Source organism: Melopsittacus undulatus, chromosome 2 (genome assembly GCF_012275295.1).
Source record: "Melopsittacus undulatus isolate bMelUnd1 chromosome 2, bMelUnd1.mat.Z, whole genome shotgun sequence".
Taxonomy (NCBI): Eukaryota; Metazoa; Chordata; class Aves; order Psittaciformes; family Psittaculidae; genus Melopsittacus; species Melopsittacus undulatus.
Window position 1 is genome coordinate 25498856 of NC_047528.1, and position 25858 is coordinate 25524713.

General features: G+C 41.5%; 1 protein-coding gene across 1 annotated transcript in view; it reads right to left on the reverse strand.

Annotated features, from left to right (window-relative positions):
* Positions 1 to 3126: 3126 nt before the first annotated feature.
* LHFPL6 (LHFPL tetraspan subfamily member 6) overlaps positions 3127 to 25858 on the reverse strand; it is a 143711-nt gene continuing 120979 nt past the window's right edge. Inside the window, exons 3-4 of the mRNA XM_034074397.1 lie at positions 18251 to 18349; positions 3127 to 4170 (exon numbers count right to left, since the gene is read on the reverse strand). Of these exons, the coding sequence (XP_033930288.1) occupies positions 4052 to 4170; positions 18251 to 18349 (218 nt within the window). The 3' untranslated portion in view covers positions 3127 to 4051. The remainder of the gene's footprint in view (positions 4171 to 18250; positions 18350 to 25858) is intronic.

Genomic DNA, 25858 nt, shown 5'->3' on the forward strand with positions numbered 1-25858 from the left:
TGTTAATGCTCAGGCCAAGACTCTTGGCACTACACACTGTTGCTGCACAGGCAAAGAAAGTCTCCAGCTCTCTGGGGTTTGAGTGGGAGAATTTCAACATGTGTTCTCCTCAAGTCATTCCCAAGACCAAATTTATGTAAATAAGGTACTGCATCAAGTTCTTTGACCTTGACTTGCCTCAGTCAAATTCATATCTGAAGTAAATTTCCAACTTCCAGAGCTCAGTTTTTTTCCCTACCCTTTGTATTTTTAGATTTGTTGATGACTGCTTTTTTTTTTTTCTGTATTTAGCCACGTTAAGCAAACATTAGGCACACATCAGTATCCCAACACCTTATTTCCACTGGTAGTTGCATATAGCTAGATCTCATTTCAGTGGCTGCTAGCAGTTAGCGCACATTTATCAAGAACAAACTATGCCTGACCCACCCATTGGTATTCCAGGGTAAAATGATTTGTGACTGTGGGAAGAGCAGTGGCTGTCCTTGTCTTTGTAGTAATGCCTTTTGCACAGGCTCCTATGGGTTTTTTGTACTCAGGTTGGGACTTTATGGTCTGGATGTGTAGGCAAAGAGATGGGTAAAAGACTGGTTGAGGCTCAGAGGGTCATGGCTCCTAGCCAGCCCCTACCTGGGTGCCTGTAGTGACTGGGGTATCACAGATCTATCCTGGAACCTGTCCTGTTCAAAGGCTTTATCAATGACCCAGAAGGGCTGGAGGAGTGTGCTCTCATCAAGTTTGCAGATGACACCAAGCTGGTGGGACCAATCAATGTACTGAGGGGCAGAAATGCCATTCGGAGGGTTTGAGACAGGCTGGAGGAACAGGGCAGCAGGAACTTTATGACAAATGCCAAGTTCCACACCTGAATTATCCTGTGGTCCTAAGATATCTTCTGATAATGAACAGTAGTCTGTTACCCTACAATTTATTTTTATGCAACTCCTGTGTTAGCTAAGTGTGACAGATGAAACTTACTGCTTCCAGAATATTTTTTGGAAGTGGACTGCCACCCCTGAGATTTGTGAGCTCCAGAAGACAAGGTGGTCTGTAACTTAGAAGTATCTAACCACCCAAAGAGTGAGATTTTGGAATAAATTTCCCGTTGTAGTTGTCAGGGGAAAACTGCTTAAATAGTTTCAAAATACAGCTTGACAAATATATGAACAAGATTATGAGGTATGATTGCCAGTAATGGGAAGGACAGAATTCAGTGACCTAGGAGCCTGTGCAAATTCATGTCCTTTGTTTTGACAAATGCAAGGCCAAGCTCCTCATCTTCAAAAATAAATAAATGGAAAATTAAACATAGTAAATATTGTAAATATTTCATTGACACTTCATTGTGTGCAATTGAAAGCAATCTTTTACCCGTTTCAAAGTTATTAGAGTTTGCAACTGTGAAGCCTGATAACCATGATAATAAATGGTATTTATATTCTAGTGCAAAATGGGTATCAGAACCAAAATGCACAAAATACAGACAAATCTAATTAAGCTGCGATTGGTTTATTCATATGAGAGCAGCTGAAGGCTATATGATAAACAGCTACAAAGCAGGTGCAGCATATATCATTGGCTCGTTTATTAAAAATTGACACTTTATTAAAGCCCAAATTAAAAAAAGATTGTTTACAAAATCAGAGAGTCAGTCATGCTGTAATTGTATCACATTGTAACAAAAACCTAATTTACTTCATGAAGTAATTGCATAGTTCCAGTTTATCATGATAAATCAAGCCCAAACCTGAGCACAGGAAGATCTAAAAAGGTGAAAATGTTGTCCATGGTGCATAGCCCAGGATGTAATCTAGGGAAGGTCAAATTTAGAATAGTAACACCCATATTTTTATAGCCAAGTCACTGAAATTTTGTATAGCAAAACTGCAGTTTCAGAGGAGGGAAAGGCATGTTCCCACAGCAGCATACTGTACAAAGGCAGCATTTTTCTATTGAGATATCTGCCAGAGTTCTTACTGGAACCATGGGGAACCACAGCCAAAGCTGTGTTTTCATCTCCTTCAGTTTTAATAAAGCAGCAATCCACAAAACTAACAGGCATATTAATATTTACTGTGAGAGTATATGAGATGCCACTACCTCCTGCAGCAGGTTTGGGTATGGTCCTCATTGCTCACAAGAAGGGATGAGACCTGAAACCTGAGGGCAGAAGAGCTCCATGTTCCAATGCTGTTGGTGCAACTGGAAAAGTGTCCAGGGAGGAAAGTCCCCAGGGCATGATTGGTGTGCTTCTCAGAAGTGCAGTTGGATGTGATAGGGCTATTATGGGCTAATATGGGAGGAGTAAGGTACAATTTTGTTTTCAGTGCACAGCAGCATAAGGCAAATAAATAGTGCTTAGCCTATAATGAAACTTGATAAAATTCAGTTCAGCGGTATCAGGATTGAACACTGCAAGCTGACATTGCTATTTCCCACATACCTCCAAAAAGCCGCCCAGCATAAGGTACAAAGCAACTGCACGATTTCAGAGTTGCAACAGCTACAAATGTTAATAACCAGCAGAATTGCAATGAGTACATAGGCTGCAACTTAGAAATACACAACAGAAATATATTGGGAAAACTAGAGCAGAAAAACAGATCTGAAAGGGAATCATGTTAGCTACTGTCATGATTAAAAACCCCGTACAAGTTCCCATGCTCTAACCTCTCCTTGTTTTTCTTAAAGAAAATTGAAGACTGTTTTGAAGTTTTGTATATACTTTTTGTATATACAAGTCCCAGCATCTTGTGCAGGGAAAACTGCCTGGTAGGTATGTAATCAATGTCCATGCTATTAAGAAAGTAAAGGCTTGTTTTAGTTGCTTAAACCATGACATGCAGTGATGTGTGAAATTCCTAGTCCACAGCAGTCAGGACAGAATGGGGAAAATCTCACTGAAGTTCTGCATGACATCTGACAGCACCAGGCAAAAATGTGGCACATGTCAGAATGCCTCCAGTGGCAATAGATGTCTATCCTCAGGCAGTGTATCTGAACCCTAAATGTATGTGGTTTACAGGGAAAAAGGATGCAGCATGGTTGTAAAAGTCATGGTTATTTCCAAGGATTTTTACAATGGGGATCTGGGAAGGAACTTCTTAATCTATTGACATGACCACATGTTGCAAGTATTGATCAAGGAAATATTTATTTACAGAGAGTTTTCAAATACAAACATAAAATAGCACATATAATATATATATTTTTTACAAAAATGAATATTGAAATAATAAACATGGTACAGCACAATACAACATCAATGAGCTAAGCATAACTGCAACAGAAATCTATGTCTGGAAGAAGTTTACTGTTAGTTGTATATAACCAACAGAACTCTACAGTACCATGAGTGGAATTTCCAATGGACGGAAAAACATCCATTTACTTCACTTCATAAAAGTACTATAGGGAAACGCTACATATGCCAAGTAATTATGTTGCATTTTTGTAATAACGCTGAAAACACAGAGGCTTAATAAAAGTTATATAGGGCTGAATAAGCAGTGGCTAAATGTTTGGGGAGGAAAATTGTGTAGAGAATATACAAAATACTGATAAAGTGGCTTATTGGTCCTTTTATTAAGTTTTATGTATAGATTAAAAAGTGTTGCAACACTAAATTTTAAACCACCAGAGAGAAGTGTTAAAAAAAAAAAGGAAAAGAAAGGAGAATCGCACCAAAAGATCCTCTCTGCTCATTTTGTGCCATGGTCAATGTCTGTGCGTGCACGTGTGCTTTTGGAAGTGCTGCACCAAGGGGCTGCTACCCCAGCCTCTGGGCACTGCCATCCCACCTCTCAATTAATTGGTGCACACAGGATTTCACCATTTACCAAAGCAGAGTCTTCCTTGTGGAGCAGACCACAAGCACGGGTGAGAAAGCCCATCCCTGTCCAGCCCGGCTGGGTGGCTCTGCAGAGCCAGTCACCTCCCTGCCCATACCCGCTCCAGAGAGAAAGCACTTGAAAACGTCTCGTCCATCGTGGTCATCCAGAAGAGTCTGCAAGCCCCTGTGGCGCCTGGTAGCGCCTGCAGCTGGGGCTGCTCAGTAGGGGTACTGCTTCTGCTTCTTACCAGAGAAGCAGGCCAGCCAGGTGCACACCAGCATGGCCGCCGCCGCACCACCACCTGTGCAGTAGTAGGCCCAGCCGATGTGGCAGGTCCCTGCAAGGGAAACACAGCAACATGGCACAGTGTTAGCCAGGGGAGGAAGCACCGCCACCACCCTCCTTGCTGCCCACTCAGCAGAAAACACTTGTCTAGGTTTCTGCTCACTTGTACATCCACCTCAGGCAGGGAACGCAGGGTATAATTCAAGCAATTAGAGAAGCCAAGCTCCTTAAATGGCTCCCCTTAATTTGTTATATACTGGTTAAGCAGACAGCCCTCTGGGATCACTTGCTTGGCCAGTTACCATTTTCCACAAGGGGGGAATGCCATGTGAGAGCCAAAGCTGAGGCTGCTGGCTCAGCCATGGGACAGGCAGGGCTCAGCCATGGGCAGGCATCCCTCTGCCCACCTGGCCCAGGGAGCACCCATGGCACTGCTCTCCACAGTGGCTGCTGTCTAAAGAGGATTTTCCTCATACTTCACTTTCTTCCCCTCCTCCAGGCAGCATTTGAGCATATTTTGACTGGGATTTTGAGGGTTTGCATGTAACTTGGGCCAGGACCTGCTCCCTTCACAAAGACCTAAGTGGGTCCAGCTCCACCACTGCAGTGACAGGGCTTGAAACCAGACCCGGCTGCAAGCTGCTGGAGGACAATAATCCAGGATGTAGCTGTGAGGAACATGTCTCCCTCACATAGACATCAACCCTGACCATCCACAAAGCAGTGTGGTGGCAAGGGGCCACCTGCATGGGGGCTGCTGTGGGAACAGAATCCAGAAATATGAAAACACACAAATTTCCCTAATCCCACCAATGTCACAACTCATTGCTGAAAACTTCACTGACCTTTTGTCTAATGTGTTTAAGTGTCACAATATGCCTTGAATACATTTAATGGCCTCAGTATCCTTTATCAGTATGAGCCAAATTGATCACTAGTGAATGGTGCTGGGGATTCCCATGGTAGACCATGAAGTGATTGCTCCCCTTCCAGGCACCACTGTGCCTTAAGTAGTACAGGAGGAGATCAGGAAAACAGCAGCTGCAGTAGGGAGGAAGCTTCCTCCCAGATATCTCCAAAAGCAGGGAGATGGCTGCTGTTAATCTTCAAGAATTCAGCCCACCTAAAAAATAATTTTCACTTGGGCTGCATGATCTTGATCATTGTGATCTTGAGTGTTCGGGACTCCTTTACCACTGAGGTTCTTCTTGTGCTATAATCTTGGGTGATTTCATCCTGCTTTGAGCAGTGAGTCTTCTCAGTAAGGCACAAGCAGCAATACACTTCCTTCCCACCCTCTGGAAAAAGCAGCAGAAACCATTCTTCCCTCTGAAGAACAGAAGGTAACAACGGAGTTCCCATCCAGGAAGACAGAGCTAAAACAGGTGGCATGTCTATACTTTGTTCCAGTGGCATCCTTGAGGGCCAGGCTTTGGGTTCAGCTAATCCTGCCTTAGGCACAAGACACAAGAGATGTCTGTACATCTCAACATGTCCAAAGCATTAGCATTCTTCAAGGAAGTTAGCACGTCCCTTGACTGTCTTCAGGTTACTATCAGGCCAGCTTTGTAAGGAGACATTAGGAAGAGGCAAGACTTAGGTTCTTGGCTACTCTGGAGATACCAGCCTGATACTCCAGCAGGAAGAATAGTACTTGCTGGTATTTTTTTTCTGCACAACTCTTAAAGCTTTTTATTTAAAAAAATGTCCAGTAAAATAAAAATCCTGATGTGACCAGGGGACTTGAAGAGCTCTGGTGTTGGCTGGAGCTCATTAGCCCCTCTCTTCAATGTGCAGGCAGGGAGATTTACTTGGTTTTGTAGTCTAGTTATGCTCTGTATATCAACACCTTTCTTGGCTTCATTACAGAAGACTACACAGAGAGTCTGATTTCCTGAAGAGAAGACCATTGGAAACCATGGAGAACTTCTAAGCGCCTGCCAATGTCTCTGATGTTCAGAGACCTGTGTCCAGGCCATCTACTGCTTTGCCTGTGTACACACACTGTCTATAGCTTATGCTGGGAATTTCAAAACCAGAAATAAGCATACACAAGATATTTAAATCCACTAGATTGCTTTGAATATGACCACATTTATATCACGGTGGGGTGTGCTAAAGCAAGTCTTATGATACAATTGACTCTATTTGATTGGTCTTTTTAAGTTACCAAGTATTCCTAAAACTATTAGAGTATTGTTGGTGCAGCTTGAAAAAGGAAACCTTTCTCTACATGATGCTTCCAGGTAGAGAAAATAAATGTCAAAATTACACCTTTAAGAAGAGTTTAAAGATTCATTTGCTAGCACTGCCCCAAGCTGTGACCTAAGTGGGATAGAATGAAGTAAATTTGAACTTTTGCATGGAGTGATTTCAACTTTTATGCCTTGGCAGTGAGAGAGGGGGAGAAGGTACGTGATATACTTCTTAAGAAGTTAACTGTTAAATCAGTGTCAGAGATGTGCTAAACAGATATACAACATGCACGTTCAGTCTTGGCTGAAGAGAATAACGTTTATTTCTCCATACCATGCTCCATTTACCCTAAGGACCAATGCCCTACTTAGTGCTTTGAGGCATGGCAGGCAGTCTCTTGATCTAACAAATGCAATGTAGTTCAGAACTGTGAGTTGGGTCAAGATGAACAAATGAAAGAATGGGAGAGTGAAGGAGAACAGATGAAAGTGTCAGGAGCTTGACCTTACAGCTATAATAACAAAGCAATAAACCTGGCCATTATTTCCTGCCTGTGTCAGAAGCAATGGGAGGCCTTGAATAGAATAGCCTGATCTGTACTCAGATGATGCTGAGCAGAACAGCATTTCAAGCTACTGTGCTGAAGAGCCTGCAGCAGAGAAGGTGTCTCAGGGTAGAGGACTTAGCTATGCTTTTTATTGTCAGTATAGGTGAGTCCTAGGTCTGTAGCTAAGTATAGCTATAAGGCCAGAGATAATCAATCCCAAGGTACCTGTTGCAATGAATGATTGCCTGCAGTGCATAGCCCCATGTCAAAATGAAACAACACTACTCCTTTTATAATCCTGTATTGCACAAGGAGAAAAAACATTTTCAGAGTTAACATTTCTGCTCTGGTGTTCTCATTTTACTATATATATGACCTATTTTATTCCACTATACCCTAAAGAAAGATTTTTTTGTTGTCAATAATTGAGTAACTTAGTTGCAGTTTAAATTGTAAAATGACTTCTGCTTCACTTTGATATTAAACACGGATTTTAAGAGGAACAGGAAGCTTTATAAAAAGCAGGGTTGATGAGTAATTAAATGTAACACCAAATGAAAAGAAAAACATCTTTAGAAATGTTATAAGTTAGAGAAGATTGATTTTGCTTTCTAGCTTTAGATTTTTTATTTTATAATAATAGTTCACGGAAGGACCCTTTTTCATGTTCTAATTTTATTGCACTAAAATCAATGGGAGTATTTGCATTCAGAGGTCAGCAAACAGTTAAGAGCTCTGCAGAGCTGGGGCTTAAATTTAACCATCAGGTAGAGCAGTTCTCCTTCATGGAGCCCATCATACTAAAGATTAGAAATGCTGCATTGCTGTTTCTGATATTAACATCAAAACTCTAAAATGAAGAGCAGGACCACCTAATTACTTGATTGAATTAAAATAATTACTAAAACCACGTCAATTTTCACACACACATAAAGGCACAAAAAAGTTGTTTTCTTAAGGATGCATAGGAATACATATATGCCAGTAGAAGTGCGTTAGTCCGCTGGAGGTGTGGAGATGCGTCCGAGAATATGCTCGTAAGAAGGGCTGGATCTTGTTTCGTGACAAAGTAAATTCCCCAGCAGCTGAAGTACTCTTTTAGCTGATAGAGATGACATGCATCACAGCAACTTCTTTCTCTGCACATAGTTGGAGTTGTTTTTAACAATTCAGTCTTTACTTGAAAGGTCAGTATGGTGGGAGAAGCAATGGCTTCAGCATTTTGTTAGTTATGAATCTTTGGGGGGATTTTTTTGGTAAAGGAGAGCATAAATAATTTGAGCTTTTGGTTGCTCAGTGAAGCAAGATTGTCCAAGTCAGCTCAGGTAAATTTGTAGTCAGCCGTCAAGAACTTTGTTTTCACATTTGTTTTACAGGGATTGGCAGCAAGAGAGTGTCAGGATGAACACTGAAATCACAGAATAACAGACTTTGCAGCTATGTGAATGTATGGCCACTTTCCAAGCAAATAAAAGAAGGAAAGTGGAAACATTATACTCCTCTCTTTTGTAAAAGGATTGAGAGAAATTGCAGTCCCTGAAGATAAAGGACAAAAACAAGGTGACTGAGGACACAGTAGAAAGAAAATTCAGGAGAAAAGAGTCTTACAGAATATAAACCAATATTTCCTAAATTGAAAGATCAAAGATTGTATAATGGTAGTTTTACAGTGATGAATGGGTTTATCAAAAAACACTTCCATGCCTTTTCCTGATTTCTAACGTGATCTTCAAGTATGATATATGTTTCCTAACTTCCCCCTCCTCTTCAATACGGTAAGTCATGTAAAGATTAAGACAAATTTGGGAGTGAGTGAAATTTGGCAACATAAAATCTGTGGATACTTGATCTACTGTGGAGCTGTGCCAGGATCCAGTTGCTGAAACAGAATTTTACTAGGACTTCTATTCATGATGTCTTACAAATAATTATCACAGAGTTATCAAGGTCCTCAAAATAACATATGATTTTAATCTAAAATAACCAATAATTGACACTTAAGAAAAAATATCCAGAATATGAAAGTGTCTTGGATGCAAACTTGTTAACTGCAAGACTTAGGATCCTAAATATTTGTGCCTTCTTTGCTGTTAATGTTAAGACTATCCTGGGCTTGAAGCCTGGAGTATTTGGCAAATTGATCATTTAACCTTATGTACAGCCTATTTTAAAATATGAAGGAAAAAAGGTTTCAGAATTAGCTGGGCTGAAGAATACAAATTATATATCTTCAAAAATAAAAACTACAATTCATACTTACAAAAACACTGTGCATAAAATCTAATTAACAGCTTCACATGAGAGTCCACTAATACAGGGAATGTAAATTCACTTAATCAGTCAGGGTGTTGGAAAAGTAATCAGAGAAAAAAGTAAGGAGTGTGATGTTTAGGGATATGCAGAGATTTGGAAATATGAAAGCCACTGATTAATGTTAAAGATAATCAGCTAATTAATAAGAAGGCACAATTATTTTGAAACAAAGCCAAGATAAATTAAATAGCTGAAGATTTTTTTTCCTTGACACAGTTACAATGAAAAAACATCATGTGAAATCATCTACAAAAGCACAAAAAGAAGTTAAAACTTGGAATGCATCCAGGAAGAATTAAAGTAGATAGGTGAAACACAGAAAGAGCACTGTATAAGGTAAAACTGCAGCCAAACAAACAGTTGGATATCAAATAAGGAGTTTAGTGAAGCTGGTTTCTTTGTCTGCTGCACAGCTATGACTTTCTTAATAGATTCATTGTTTTTTAAAATACATGATTTTTTTATGCATGCACAGATCAAGCTATTTTGGTTACTTATAATTGGTCAAAGAAAGTGTATGAGCATTTTGGTCTGCAATTAAATGCATAAAATATCATAAAATTCAGAAGTGTAAAAAAGCAGAAAAATAAGTGCCAACTTGAAATTCTTCAATTCTACTGCATGCAGACACTTACTTATATGACCAAATCCTCCTTCCTTTGGAGGATCACATAATTTTGTTTAATTAAACCCCATATTTGCTTAGGTGTGCATTTACCATGGAACAATGAAGAAGAAATCAATGCCTTATGTCAATTAAAATGCTGAAATTCTTAAGAGCTTATCTCCTGCTAATAAGGAGCTTTCCCAGACTCCTGGAAGAACTCAGCAGAAAGCTCACCTATTACAGGAAGTGAAATAAATTTCACCTCTTTTTGGACATCCACAGGACAGAGGTTTACACTGGACTAGTCTCTCAAACTCCCTCTGGAAACAAGGAGAAAAAGTCACTCACAGGAGTGTGTTGCATTTCATCGTAAAGTAGACATTTAAAGTATAATAGGTGAACCCTGCTCTAGTAGCATCTAATTCTCTCCCCCTAACTATGAAGGAATTCCAAACAACCAGTTTAGCTGCCCTTTGCAGGTAATAAAGAGCATCAGGTACTTGCTTCCAGGTGGTCTGAATCCCTTTCTGGATGTTCCTGGTTACCTCTATTGACTGCAGAGGGTCCTTGCATATCCATGTTCTAACTCTGGCAACAAAGGCAAGTGCCTTATGTTAGAGGGAATATATGTTGACCTTGATATAGTCACCTTACAAAGATTTAATAATGGAAGTTATCCAGGTGGCACTAAAGAGGAAGTGTTCCTTGATGCAACATTTTTTTTTACGAGCACGTAGACTGACTCATTCATTTATCTAAGAACTCAGTAGCTGAAGCTCAGGTGTGCTCGTAAAGATTGTGGTTAGCCTCACTCAAAAAACTGAACTGGTAAAATCTCTGAGCTGTTTGCTGAAGATCTGCAAACAAGAAAACTGGCTTTGTCAGATAGATTGCTCATTGAAAAACACAGCTTTGAAGCCTTTGCCTGTAATAGGATTCTAATAAATTGTCCTACCCTCTAAATCCTTTTCTTGATTGTTTTGGCACTGTATATCAACACTCAGCCAGATGCTGAAATGATGCCACCTAAGGCAAATTAAGTAGCTGACAAAGCTTTTTTTTTATATCCACTGCTTTCTGTGGGGTTTTTTTGTTAGTTTAGTAACTGCACTGTTTGCTTTTAAAGTGCTTTAAAGATAATTGACTCTAATATTTCTACAACAGAAGTAACTATCAAGTCAACAGTTCTCTTTAAGATGCTTCAAGCCCTCTAAAAGTGGCAAAGGGGAACCTTAATAATAATGATCATTGGAAAGAAATACCCCTCAACAGAGAAGTTTCTGAGAGCTTTCAAGGGCAATTCAGCTGCTTATTTAGCTCAGGATGGGAGCCAGCCTTTTAAATTGCTCTCCAGATGGCCATATTGGCTAGGAGAACCCTTCCACAGCAGTTCACAGATAGATGGACCACCACAGAGGGCAAGCAAAGATGTGCATTTGGAGCCGCCTGCTTTGACTGCTGCTGCGGCTGGGTCCCCAGACCTAGAATGTCTCTGTGTATGACAGGTAGCAATAGAGCATGACAGCCAGAGAACATGAAACAACTGCAGAGGTTCTAGGAGGATGTAAGGAAGAAACAGGACAGGAGACTGCTCCCAGCCTTGTAAAGGTGGCATGAACTCAAACAAGCATAGAATGTATTTTTGGGCAGGCTGTGGCAGCACCTGCCAGGTAGGTAGGCAGGGCATGGTGTGTCAGTGGCCATACCTGAGCCACATGAGTCCTCACTGCCAGACCTGTGATTTTCACTGCCTTTAATAGCAATGAAAAGCATCATGAAATTCAAAGATGAGCTCTTAAGGTAGTTACAGCAAACACCAAGTCACATTTGTAGGATGCTTCTTAGCACAATCATCCTGGAGAACAAAAAAGTAAGTCCTAGGCAGGAAATGCATGACATAAAAAGTAACCTCTTACAAAAAAGTGGCAGGATGTAAAAAGTTCTTGAGCACTGATAATCCAGACTGAGTCCTGACTGCCCAAACACACCATATTTCTTCAAAGAAAGACAGCTTTATTTTCCAAGCAGTTCAATTTAAAAAAAATAATTATTTATTCTTTCAGGTTAAGAATGTACATAATATAATTTATAAGTAATAAGCAATAATATCAGGTAATAAGTACATATTATCAGTTCATGCATCTTGTGGTAGGAAGTGGCAGCTGGAGTTTCCTAGGGCACCTACAATGGCATGAATCATCTACATTTAGATAAATGAATCTTACTCTAGATAATAATTTTGCTGTTTGGATTCTTAGGTATTGGTCTGGTAGTGTTTCTGGAACTTATTTACCAGATGCCAACAGAGGCTTGATTTTAGGAGTTAAACTGAGCATGCACTCTACTCTCTGGTGCCTTGTGTGTGATTTAACTGTCCTTGCACCTATCGCAACAGAAATGAGCATGCAACAACTAAGTAGTCACCACATGCACATCAATGCCTAAAAATGAAATGGATGACCTAAAATTAAGTCTCATATTGATATTAGACATTCAAAACCAATACTAATGTATTCATATGTATATACTCACATTGCCCTTAAAAAAAAAGCATGCAAGTTCAGAAGATTTCTTCATACAATGTAAGTTTTGCAAAATGTGGGGTTTTTTTCATATGTCTGATGGTTGCAACTTTTAATGCATGTTCTCACTTTAATGCAGGGCCCCTCACTTGAATGGATTTCCTGCTAAACCCCTTATTTTTCAGCTGTTATTCTTGTGTGGTAGATTTAGAAATGGAAACAAAATGGTATTAGTGCCTCTAGCTCAGCAAAACTGAATGTATGGTATATGCTTATATATGTGATATGCTATAAGGATGCTTGCTTTGGAACAATTGCCTGTTAATTCTTTTTGCAGGCCACAGGATTGTGTAGATTGGACTCACTTTCACACTCTCAGTGGCTCAGTTCTCCTGTGCCACACCAGTGCTGTCCTGAAGAGGCTCACAGGCAAATCCAGGGTGTAAATAATGCATAATAATGGCAACAGCTTGTGATGACAAGAGATTAACATGATTTTGATCCATTCTCAGACATTTGGTAAAAGTGAAAGGCAGTCCCTTTGAACACTGCTGGTTTATAACTCCAGTCTCCACCTCAAGCATTAGCCTGTGGCCGAATTAGACTAAGCACTTTGACTGGGTCACTGAGCTTGGTCACTGAGCAAACTATGGTGGCTTTTCTCTTGCCCCATTTATTTATATCACTGTACTTCTAGGAGTTATCACCCTAAAACCAGCGGCAGACAACTGCTCCAGTTCACAGTCTGGTGTTTCAGTAGGAATACTGTTCCATCTATGATCTGAGATGGGATGCTGCAATGTGAGTATATACATGTGAATATATTAGTATTCATTGGGTATTCTTTTCTAGAAAACCTAAGCCAACATTGCGAAATTCCCAGCATTTTGCTGCTCTCTTTAAAATTGGGTATTTATTTGTTGTTTATTAAGTGAACTATGCCCAAAAGGTTTATCTAAACATTTATGTATTGAATTGGGCTAATTTTTTCAATCAAATGAAAGCACTTGAGCAACTCCATCTCTACAAAATGGTGTCATTCTTTAACTGATGTTGCCCTGCTAAGGGTAGTACATGATGATCTTAAAAGTCTTTTCCAACTTTGTTGATTCTACAATTCCATGAACAGAGAGCAGGACTCCAAGACCTCCATACAGGTCCTACTGACTGCCAGGGAGCTGAGAACCACAAGCAGAGGAACACGACAGAGATCTATCATGGCCTTAACCCCTCAACAACATTTGCCAAAGGTCATTTGTCAAAGCCCCAATATATCACTCTGTTTTTTTTCATCATGACAAAATCAGATTGCTAAAGAAAAGCAGAGAGCAGGCTCCTTTCCAGATATATCAGCCTCTCTGTCTATTTACAGAGGTTACTCCCCATCCTCATTAGCAAAACAGCTCATCCATTGAATGTAAATTAATTGACAAATGGAGTTGTCCTTGGCAGGGTATCTTCAGTTGAAGAATGATGCCTCTTTGTAGAGATGGAGTTGCACAACCACTTTCATTTGATTGAGAAAAAATTATCCCAATTCAATACATAAATGTTTAAGTAAACCCTTTGGACATAGTTCACTTACTTAATAAAAAACAAATAAATATCCAATTTTAAAGAGAACAGCAAGCTGCTGGGAATTTCACAATGATGGCTTAGGTTTTTGTCCTGGGTTCAGCAGTAGCAGTCATTTTTCTCTAGGTTTCCCTGCTCTTGCAGGGGGGTTGGACCAGATGATCTTTCGAGGTCCCTTCCAACCCTTGGGATTCTGTGATTCTCCTTCTTAGTAGCTGGTGCAGTGCTGTGGTTTTGACTTTTGACCTGGGAACACTGCTGATAACACCGATGTTTTTAGTTGTTGCTCAGTAATGTTTAACCTGACCAAGGACTTTCTCAGTCTCATGCTCTGTCAGGGAGTAGGGTAAGCCAGGAGGAAGCACAGACAGGACACCTGACCCAAACTAACCAAAGAGGTACTCCATACCACAGCACATCATGCCCACAGTATAAACTGGGAACAGTTACCCGGAAGGAGCTGACCACTGCTCGGGTCAGGCTGGGTATCAGTTGGTGGGTGGTGAGCGGTTGTATTCTCTTCCCTTGTTATTTCCCTTATCATTATTATTATTGGTGGCAGCAGTAGTGGTTTGTGTTATACCTTAGTTACTGTTCTTATCTCAACCCGTGGGAGTTACATTCTTTTGATTCTCTTCCCCATCCCTCCAGCAGTGGGGGGAGGAAGAGGGGGAGAGTGAGCGAGCGGCTGTGCGATTATGGGTTGCTGGCTGGGCTTAAACCATGACAGTTTTCTAGAAAAGAATACCCAAATCCACTTATACATAAATTCAAGGCATCGTTATTTTCCCTGCAGCCTTTTTTAATATTGCTTTGGAATGTACACAGAAATGTGTGTGTTTGGTGGGGGCAGAAGGAGGAGGTTCCTTCTTCAAAGCATGGGCTATCTCAGCACTATTTGGAGTACCTGTTAGTTTAATGCCTTTTCAGAGACCCTGAAGACATGGAGAAGCACTTCTTGTCTAGCACACCCAATAAGGATTAAGCTTATTTTAATGGGTTCTTAGCACAGCTATTTATTTATTCTATCTAGTTACAAGCATGTTACAGGGAGCGGGGGTTTTTCTTGTTTTGATAAAGCAAACATTTTCATTCAAATGCTAATCCTGGAATACTCCTGGTTAACATTACATTTCACAGTGCACAATTCAGCTGTTTCTCAATTGAGTTCTTGTAGTCACTCCTCTGCGTCTGCCTCCTGTCCTCCGCATCCTCCTATGATGCATATTGCAGCAGCTGGCTTATCTTTTCTACCTTTAACCTCAACCATTTTTCACCCTCACCTTTTGTAAGTCCAGAGCAAATCTCAGTGTTGAACCTCCACCTTTGCTGGCTCTCTGGTCCAGTCTTTCCTAACTGCATGCACATGTTGCCTGTGGTCCATGCTGCAGCAGTTACTCTGCCATCCTCATAAAGGAGGCTGTATGCTGTGTGCTGATCAGCATCTCCCTTTGAACACCAAACATACTCCTTTGAGAGTAACCACATGAGCTAAATTAGACTTTCAGTGTCATCCTCACTAGCACCCACCACAGCAGAATGTGAAGGACCAGCACTCCCACTGCCAGCATTTCTCCCATCAGCAAACTTGTGCAGGGCTCATGGCAGCTCAGCTTTTCTGAGGGCAGAATGCAGCCTGTATATATGTGGTTCTTGAGACAACTCATTTCACAGGTTCATGAACAGAAAGCATATCATTGCAGCTTAATCAAATTAAATATTTAAATGAAAGCAATAATTGCTTAAATTTGTCTTGAGACTTAGCAAGATTAAGTCTTTGGAACATCATTTTTGGCCTGTAGGCTATAATAAGTAAGCCAGTCTCTAATGATTCAGAAAAGACTAGAGGGTTTGGGTTATCACCAACCAAGAGATATTTATGAAAGACAATGAGCAGTGTGGTTATTAAATGGCCCTCAGACAGTACCTCTTATTTACAGATAACTTTGCTAACACAACATCAACCAGGCATTGACATTAAGTAAAAAAAAATCCTAGCCAAACATTTAAATTCCCTGCCAATGTATCTGGAAAAGAGATGTCTAGTGACAGAGATGCCTCATGGAAATCACTATAGCAAATTTCAGCTCTCATTATAATCTGTTAATTAATGTGTTAACATATGATTGCAGCAGATCAGTGAGACCAGCACTCCTGTCAAGTCTAGGCATGCATAACAAATGGCCGGCATACTCCGGGTCCAGAAAATACAGTAAGAGCACATGCCTTCACAGTTAATGTAATAAATCTCATGATCCTTATGTGTACCTGGAAGGAATGCTGTCAGCTGAAATTTTTCACATGGGTTTCCTTACTGATGTCAATTGGCAGGGTGATTGAATTTATGCAGGTATCTGACTCATGAGTCATGAGATGTTGAAGGTGGTCTCAGAGACTCTGCTAGATTGTGGGCACAACTATGTTTAAGGTCACAGCTTGTAACTGCCTAAGTGCTGTCTTCAAGGAGCTCAGGCTGGTATGACACCGAGCTTCTTCTTAGTTTGCAGAGAAATAACCTGGAAAGGTCACATTTTCTGCACTCTGGGGGGAGCAATGACTGAAACCTGGGAACAAGCAGGCTGTCAGGAGACAAACAGGATCCACAGGAGCAGAACTACATGCTTGGTGGAAGAGCAACATCAGTATGCACCCACAAGGGGCTAGCCAGCCCTTCAAATGAGGGAACTGCTAAATGGGATACCTAGGAACTACTTCAGGCACAAGGTTGATCATGGGCAGTGATGAACCCGACTGTTCCCTGCAGCAGTTACTGCTGTGTTTTGTCTAGTCTTTCCATTGCAGCCTTTGAGACACCCTTCCATGGAGCTGGGAATCTTAGTTCTGGGACATTATTTTTCTGGTAGTTAACTTTCTGTTAAATTTCTGTTCTCATTGCTCTGTCTCCTTCATGTTCAATCTTTCAATTATTAAGTGAATTAAAAAGTTGCAAGAACTTTTTATACTTCACTGAAAAGAAAATTTAATATCAATAGCACAGAAGGATATTAGAGTTCAAAATAATAAGGTGAAGCTTCTAGAGCACGTTACACACCCCTTGGGCAACACCATTAGTGGCTGCTGATAATAAAATCACTGGTAGTGGTAGAGATGGATGCTGATATTGGTAAAGAGAATTTCTGGTCATATGCCAGATGAAAAGCACTCCAAAATGCCATAGGAATTGGCATAAGGGAGGGTGATCTGGAGCATCTCTCCTAAAACAATATTTTTAACTTTCAACTTCAATTTATTTGCATATATTTGTAAGAAACATCTCTGAAATGGAAACATAATTCCTTATTCCTGAAGCTTGACAGAAATATCAGTGCAAAAATAAAAGATAATGCAGCAAGTTTGTGGTTAACTCTGGGACACCATTTACATCCACTGTTCTTTGCACTGGGACTGCTGCCAGGCTGCCAGAAGCCCTGCACACACAGCTAGGCAAAGGACTTCTAACACTAACCATAAGGCTTAGCACACAGGGACTGGAAACAGGAAGCTCTGTGTGTCCATGCTTGGGAGTGGGAATTCTCACACTGGTGAGGGGTCAGTCTTGCCTGCTGAGCACTGAGGGTGCTCAGTCTTGCCTGCTCCTTCAGAAGGTTCCCCTCTTCCTCAAATGACACACGGTCAGAAAGCATTTACAGAATATGGCAGCAGCAGCTGCATCAATCCTTCTAGCTAAAATAGAACCAGGATGTGCATTCACACATCAGATCCTGATCATCCACATTGCTTAATCCTTAGGTCGCTGCTGGGCCTTTGTTTTCTAGAGAAGACTGTACAGGCAGCTTGCCCCATACAGCATGGATATGAGCCCAGCTTGGCCACATCGCTGACTCTCATTCAGTGCTTAGTGCAGCCACCAACAGTAAAACCATGGCTTCTTTGTGAGAAAGCTGACATAAGGAACAAGTGTTATTTACCAGCTTCCCAAGGATGTAAGTAACCAAAGCCATCCTCTCTAGGCTTGGGTTAGAAAGTCATAAACATGCCAGACTTCAAAGACAGCTAATTGCACTCACTGTGATTTGCCTTGATCTGTGTTGTGACGTGATGCCTCTGCCTACCCTGCCAAGATCTCCAGGAATGTTAGCTCCCATATTGCAATACTATTAAATCCCATGTCTTAAATTTATACATACATTCCTTCATTTTCTTTTCTAATGTTCTTTTGGAAAACATTTCCAGCAAGTCTATCTGAAATCCCCTGCCTTAGCACCATACCAGAATGATGCACTATGAATAACCCACCACACACAACTGGGTTGCTTCTCCAAGCCTGCACTTATGTCCTTCTTTACTTTTATGGGTAACACATGAAGAGTATAATGTATAATGTAGCTGAGGTGACCTGATGATGACTCACCCAGTTCAAACTGGTTGGAAAGGTTACCACAGGTTTGTCTGACTTCTTCACTGTCCCAGCCAAGAGGATAGAGGGCACAACCAGAGCCAATCAACAAACCTATGGAGAGAAAAGAAAATAGAAGTTTATACAAGTGGCTTAAACACAGGCTGCAACTTGCAAAGTGTCAAATTGACACTTGGGAATCTCAGAGAAAAAAAGTAAATCTTCTTATCCTAAAACCAGTAGAACGTCATTTGGACTCCTACTGCTGCATTCTGCTATACTATTTTTACGTACAGTCTGTGGCCTGGAGGCAGCTTTGGTGGTTAAGCAACAGAAGCCATCCTCAGCTTCTACCTCAGAGCTTTTAGACCTCCCTTCTACTCTGCATAACTACTGTATACACTGGAAAACTCAGCCAGAGTTAAATAGAAGATCTGTTAATTACAGCACTTACAAGCTGATTGCTTCTGATTAATTAAAACAACAGTCAACCAGGGTCTATCAGGGTTCTAGCAGGAAAAGTAAACTGACAGTTGTGCTAATCTGTTGTCATCTTCTTTTGGTTTTTGCCCTTTTGAAAGCCAAGGAAGAAAGGTTTCATGTCACCTGATCAATTCACACCACAGGTGCACACTCCACAAAGTTTTCTCAAATCATTTTAGCCAAAACAACCAAGGGCTTGAGCCATTTTCCTATTATCATGTTTGGCTTAACATTCACATTTTTTGCTTTCTCCAGCCTTCATGCTGCTCCAAGCAGATGTGTTTTGGCTAAGTCCTTCCCTTCACAAGGACTTGCTGGGAATCACCTGATAGGCCATGACTGTTTTGCAGAAGTGGCATTTTTTATCAAACTGCATTCTCAGCTGTCACTGCAGCAGCTGCCAAAAAGCGGGGTGCTGCTGGCAAAGCTTCTTACACAGACAGCCCAGAGAGAACATTTCAATGTATGCTACAGCATTTAAATGTACCTCCTTTGTGCCAGATCTTATTTATAAGATTGGAAACAAATCACTATGTAGATAATGGGTTCAGTGCACCTGGGTTATTTGCAGGCTGTAAAGGCAAACAAGTCCGCAGAAAGTTCTCAGTGTGGTTTTGCAGTGTTGCCTTTTACCTGTTAGGTATAGCACAGGACTGGGACAAGGTTTCAAGCCGTACAGCTGTCAGTGCCTGACTCTGGGCAAGTCCCTTGACTTGACACAACCTCACTTTTCCTGTCTTGACAATGAGAATAAGGACAATGTGCTCCCTGGCAAAGCACTTCTGCTGCCATGTTTTTAGTGCAGAAAAGCCCTAGGTATGATGACAGGCACTGTGGACATCACACCAGTTGAAGAAGAATCCTGGGAGTTGTAAGAATGATCCTGACTCAGGGTCTGGACCTGGCTATGCCAGCTATTTCTACTGCCTACATCCTCAAGATGCCTAAGCTTCTTATATTTCTGATGCTACTGTAAGATACAGAAATCACCTTATTATGTCTTGACTTGCTCAAAGACACACCCAAACAAGGCACTGAAATCCAGAAATGTATCACGTCTTCTTCCAAAAGACATTTAATGATCTTAGCATCTTAGCTCTTAGCAAAGTACCACAGCAATTCCTGTGCTGGTCCTCTGAGCACATCTGCCCCTGTTTCGGCCAAATATTAATTCCTTAGATTTTCACCCACTAAGTTCAAATCTCTTCTTGCTGCTCAAGTCTACTTCTCCCTTTCTTTGTTGAGCAGTAACTGGAATCTCCTCTCTCCATATCTACAACACATAATGGAAAACAAATCCCTAAGGCAATACCACTCTCAGATGTGGTATTCACCCAACAGCTGTAAAGGGGGAAAAGCAATTAAGGACACACGAACTCTAGGTATTTTCACAACTTTGACCTGGATATAGTTGCTTCTAATGTCCTCGCTAACAGCTTTCACAGTATCATCTGATTTTTTTTCCCCCAGGGCCATGGAGAAAACGCCAGCTGGTAGAATCCATGTAAATGAGAGTCCCTTCTAATTAAATTCTCAGAAAGGATGTTTCTCTGACAAGAGAACTTAGGACAAAACTGGTTCTACATTTGTTAAAGACAGCTTCAGACTCTGAAAAGAACTGACTGATTCTCACTTGAATTGTTAAAGCAAGAAGGGCGCTGTGAAGTGCTGACAGCAAAGGTGATGTGCTAGTGATGGGCAGGATCCAATGGGGCAAGAAGGAACATCACCATTGATGATGAGAATGGCTGGGAAAGGGAGGAAGATCACCTAGATGCCAGAGACAGCCTCACAGACTGGTGGACTGTGGCAGCCCCAGCCAGTCCTGATGTGGATCTGACCCCTTCCCACACTGGCCATGGTGCCCATGACCTGCGTGGTGCCAGCCCCGGCAGACCACAGCTCAGAAGCTGCACTGACTAAAAGAGAACTGGACTGCCTGTGCTGGTTTCAATCAACTTGTGTGCTTAAACAGACTCTCTGGAGACGTTGCAAATGCTCAAAGGGCTCCACTGCAAGGTTAGGGAGACGTAGGGGGTAGGAGGGAAGGCAAGCTTGCAGCTGACAGCGTTGGACCAGATAAAACAGCAGCCAGTCCTTCCTCACAAGTAAGCCCTGGGAAAGCCTCCTGCCCAGTTCTTCCAGGAGAGCACAACAGTAGCACTGCAGGCAAGTGAAAGGACTATTAGCATAACAATGCTGCCCTTCCAAACCCAGAACAAGCTCTTACTCAGCACTTGCCAATTACTCTCCTCAGGTGGCAACAGTGTCTGGTGCCCATTGCATTCACAGAGGACTGTTTGTTTTCAGCTTTATTTAGGTTTTGTTGCAGTAACCAGGTTGTTGTTTGGGTTTTTTTTTTCCCACGAATATCGCTTACAGCACTTTCCCCTGCCACCCTCCAAGCAAAGTCCATTCTCTTCCAAACATGGGTACCTGTTCACTGTCTGCCTCTGATGCTACACTGGATACAGTGACTGCAAGCTTCAATAACTTATTTCCTTCCTTAGCCAGACCTCTTCATCCCCAATCACACCTTCTTTCACATTTCTGCAAATCCATCTCTGTAAGTCCAAAGCCCAGTTTCAGTGAAAATAAATTATGTGGTTCAGTCAAAAATTCATTAGCAATGCAATATGCTGTGAAGTTAAATTGCTCCAAAGGAGCAACTCCTTCACTTATATGTAATGCTTGTCCTTAAAGCCATTCTGCACTGTTCAGCTCACAGAACCCCCTACTGTGCCTCACCATTACCTGTGCCTCCTAGAAATAAATAAACCAAATAAGGAAAATCTAGCATGCCATGCTAGAAAACCTCTCTGCCCCAGCAACATCTGGCTCTCCAGTTAGCTGTGGGCTTTAGCAGTGCTGTTTCGCTTATGGAGTACCAGACATCAAGCACTGCAACTTTTTTTCTGCTCACAGCCTGCACTGACTGTGATGATGAAATCAAATGGGAAACTGCTACCTAATGCCAGTGCTGCTGCCCCATGGCCCCAGAGCACCAACAGCAGTATGTTTATGTGTGAAGGACAAGGTATAAAACCACTGGCAAGCTCACACACTTAGTTTAGTGAACACAAAGAGACCAAAGGTGCAGCCAGGAGAACAAGGCACATTCCTATCTGAGAAAAAGGCTTATACCCATAAATACCAGGTTTGACCCAGGTAGCAACTGGCCACAAGTCTTAAAGCTGTTGTCTTGACATCTCCTTTGATGGTCACTGGTTTTCAGGTGGTTTTGGATCACCTTCAAATGTTTCCCCTGTAGTGGCACATAAGTGCCTGTTGTTGATTTAGGTCTATTGGCAAAAACAGTTGTGTTCCCCAGTACTTCTTGAAGGCAGGAAGCAGGCTAAACTCAAATACTTACCTAGTGTAATGCTTCCACAAGGACTTAGAGCCTGCTAGCCAGTAAGAAAAAATTAACAAGTTTTGGTTTCTGCTCTGGGGTAAGTATGAGTGTGTGTGTCTAGTGTCCCATTGCTTTCAGCTGGATTCTTCATGATTTCAACACAGCTGATACTGCCTTGGTCTGCATGGACAGTGAAGTCAAGAACTGGCATTTCAGCTTCTTTATTTTATGCACTAAAAGTGCAGAGTATGCTTCGAAGCCCATGGTGCAAATGGAACTTGGGCAAAAGCCTATCAGCCTTTTCTTTCTCTTCTGATCAATACACCCCTGTTTGTAAGCAACTGAATGTGTGGATCAGACCCTGCAAAAGCAGAAAGACTGCACACTATTACAGCTAATAATTCATACACACAGCCAATGTGTTTTATCACAGAGAATGTAGATCCTGCTGAACAGCTGCAATCTCCATTTAAAAATCTAAGCTAAATCCAAGGGCTGCAAACCCAATGGAAATCTTTAAGCTAATTTTGCGGCTTCAGTAAAGAGCAGTTATTAGTTTAGCTCTAGAGTCACATCTTGGCCTGCCCTATAGTTATCGTATTTAGCCAACTACACTACCCAGGACACCACACCCATCTTTACAGCTGCTTAAAATGCTTAGGATGCCTGTAACATTTCTTAAGGAAAGTGAAAAAAAAAAAAACACCAAATCCCAACAAACCCAACCATCCTGCTGTAATTACGATCATCTGTCATCTTTCATTATCTGGTACAGACACTAAAGGGAATAGAAAGGGGAAGAAAACATGCAGGTCCATAAACAGCACCCTCACAAAAGGGGCTGTGGCTTGCAAGTGCGAGGGACCCAGGCAGTGAGACAGGGCCAGGTAACAGTAGTAATGCTGGTGGCATTTGGCTGCTGTTTTGGGTGATGTGCCGTGCACCAGTGGAGGTGTTGGCACTTCCAGAGACCAGCTCTTCTGGAGCGGTTCTGCATTTGGGATTGAAACAGTCTCCTTGCCCTGATACATGAAACATGGTTATTGCAAATGCTGAAGCTGACTCAATGTGCTCGTGAGGCATGTGGGAGAGAGCCACAGGACTGACATAATGCAGCCAGCTTCAACAGTGCAAAACTGGAATGAAGTGCTTGGCTTCAATACTCAATAGGGTCTCATTTAGCCACTATACTCTTTGTATGGTTCATGCAGAGAGCTGGAAGCCTTAAAAAAGTGAGTTAAAACCAGCCTGTTTGCTAAGTGAGGAGCTGCCCAGACCAACAAGTTGCAAAACTATAAACTAGAGGATGGATGCCTCAGTAGTAAACCACCCAGAGGAATCGTTGTCCATCCCACACTGCCTTCTCTTTCACCCTTGCTGCAGGTAACGTGCGACCATACTTCAGTAACGCCTATCACTTGCAAGATGATCTTGTCTGTCTGAAGTGGAGCTTGTGATTGATTGAAAATAACTCCATATAACAGGTTCCGCATACGGTGGATGCAGTAGGGAAGGGCAGTAATTATATTAGTGGCTTGGCAGAGATCTAGGTTTCTTCTTTGAAGTGATAAATGATTTGTGGCATGCAGCAACCAGCTTACTCCAAGATGTAAAATATTAATCACTATTACTATCTCCAAGAATAGCTTGAATATAAGCAAGTCTCAAACAACAAATACAGAAGGATTGATAAGCCAAGAGATAATAACCAAATTTTACCATGGGCAAAAGACTGTACTCAGAAAGACTCACTGGCAAAAGTCAATGCACAAAAGAGATAAGCTTGAAAATCACTGTGGAGGGCAGTCCTCAGACTGCTGAGTTAGTGGCCACTGAATATGGGACACTGAATACTGGTTCCTTATTGCTGTGGCTTTAATGGGAGCCTCCACACACAGATCTGATGTGCCTTAAACAGCCAACATAGACATCACACCATAAATTGTCTGTAGCTGTCCTGACAGCTCATAGCTAGCAAGTCCTGTTTTACAGACTCAGCTTTTCCTCTAACTTGAGGTCACAGTGTGGCCCTGATCGCTATATGGCTCATTCTTGTTTTGTTGCCAGCCCATTTGATCATTGCATCCTCAAAAGCCTGTTAAATAAAGCCAAACCTTCCCCAGTATCCTTTTCCTTTGAATAGGGTAAACCTAAGCAGATTATTGTGATAAATACAATGGGGAAAACCATCATTTTGATCAATAAAGAAAGGTAGTGATGGCAGTGAATTAGGCACTTAGCTTTGGATTCAGTCTCAGGGTCTTGCTGCTAGAAAATGCATTTTCATTTGAACAAAACCCAGGGTGGCTTTCCTTGATTATAGCCTTTTAAGGAGCCTTCTACATGGGCACTGGAAATTGTATTCCTTTTTTGTATATCCTCAGCTCCAGTCAGAGTTATACCCTATGAATGCAGTGAAAGGGACTGCCCAGGCACCATGAAGGGCTTCCTTAGCCAGCAGTTAGAGGGCAGCTGCACTGCTGTAGCATGAGGGGGCCTGAGAAGCCTCTCAAGCAGGAAGGAGCCAGGTATCATTGTGAAAGCTCAGTTTGTATTTCTATCTAGAAAAGTAATAGAAACAGGTCAGGCTTCACACATGTACAGCAGAGTTAAAAAAAAGCCAGAACCAAATGCTGCTTTTTGTACAGTCACCTTTAGTAAAAAGATTCTTCAAATTATCTTCCTCCTCACTTTCCCCCATCTTCCACTGTTTTCCCTTTAATTTTCTGACCTGATCAAAAAGAAACCTTGTCCTTTTTATTTTTATCTTTTTTTCTAGGCATGTCTAATGATCACTGCTCATCTGACAGATATTCAGACCATCTGGAGAAGCTGACAGACAATAATTTGGAAGTCATCCCTTCCAAGGCCATTTTAATGATGATTTTTCTTTTCACATTTTTTCTCCATCAGCCTGTTTGAATCTTCAAGGATGATAGAAAGTTTTCACATTCCCATCTGTCACTTGAAGGTACAATAATCTGTACATGCAAAACAAAACAAATTTTTAGATGCAGTACAGACTTTGACTCTCCACTTCTTGTGATTTAAAAACTCTCCTTGATGTAATGGTCTTAAAGCATTTACCTGATATGAAAGTGAGTCTACGGTATGAAAGTAAAACTGAGCTGGCACAAGAAGTCGTCTGCTGCTTTCATATATACCTTGGCCAACAAACAATGGGGTTAAAGAAGAATTGATTAAAAACCATGTGAAATGCTTTAGAACACACAGCGTCTGAAGTCTGTGTTCAAGAAATTCTCCAGGAGCTTCAACCAAGCAACTGCTGAGTGATAGAAATGGGTCAGAGCAGGTTCAGACAAACTTCAGAGGCTGGGCAAAACAGCAGGACCCAATGGAGCAAAGACGGGGATGGGAGAAGCAGGACCATGCTGGCTGCAGTCAGCCTGGCTCCCATACCTGTGGAGTCCAGCCTCAGTTCAGTGAACGAGGGACAATGTCTTTATACTGGCAGCTCCCAGATCTTCATCCAGAAGCATTCCTTCTTTAAGGTCACATTCCTACTGTTTCTTTTAACACCATCACTCTGTTCTTTGGTTCCTCTGTTGTTCTTCTGCTAGAGAAACATTACCATACCAGTCCTTTTGCACTGCTGTGAGTACTAGTCCCTCAGGAAACCCAGACAGGCACCTGAGCTGGGATTTTATCAGGCTTAAACATCAGATCAACACTTGGGCAACAGTTCTCTGTTGATTTAATAGTCACTGAGCAATTGCCTAGAATGAGAATGAATGCAGTAAGGCACTCCCCTTTGTTTGGGTGTC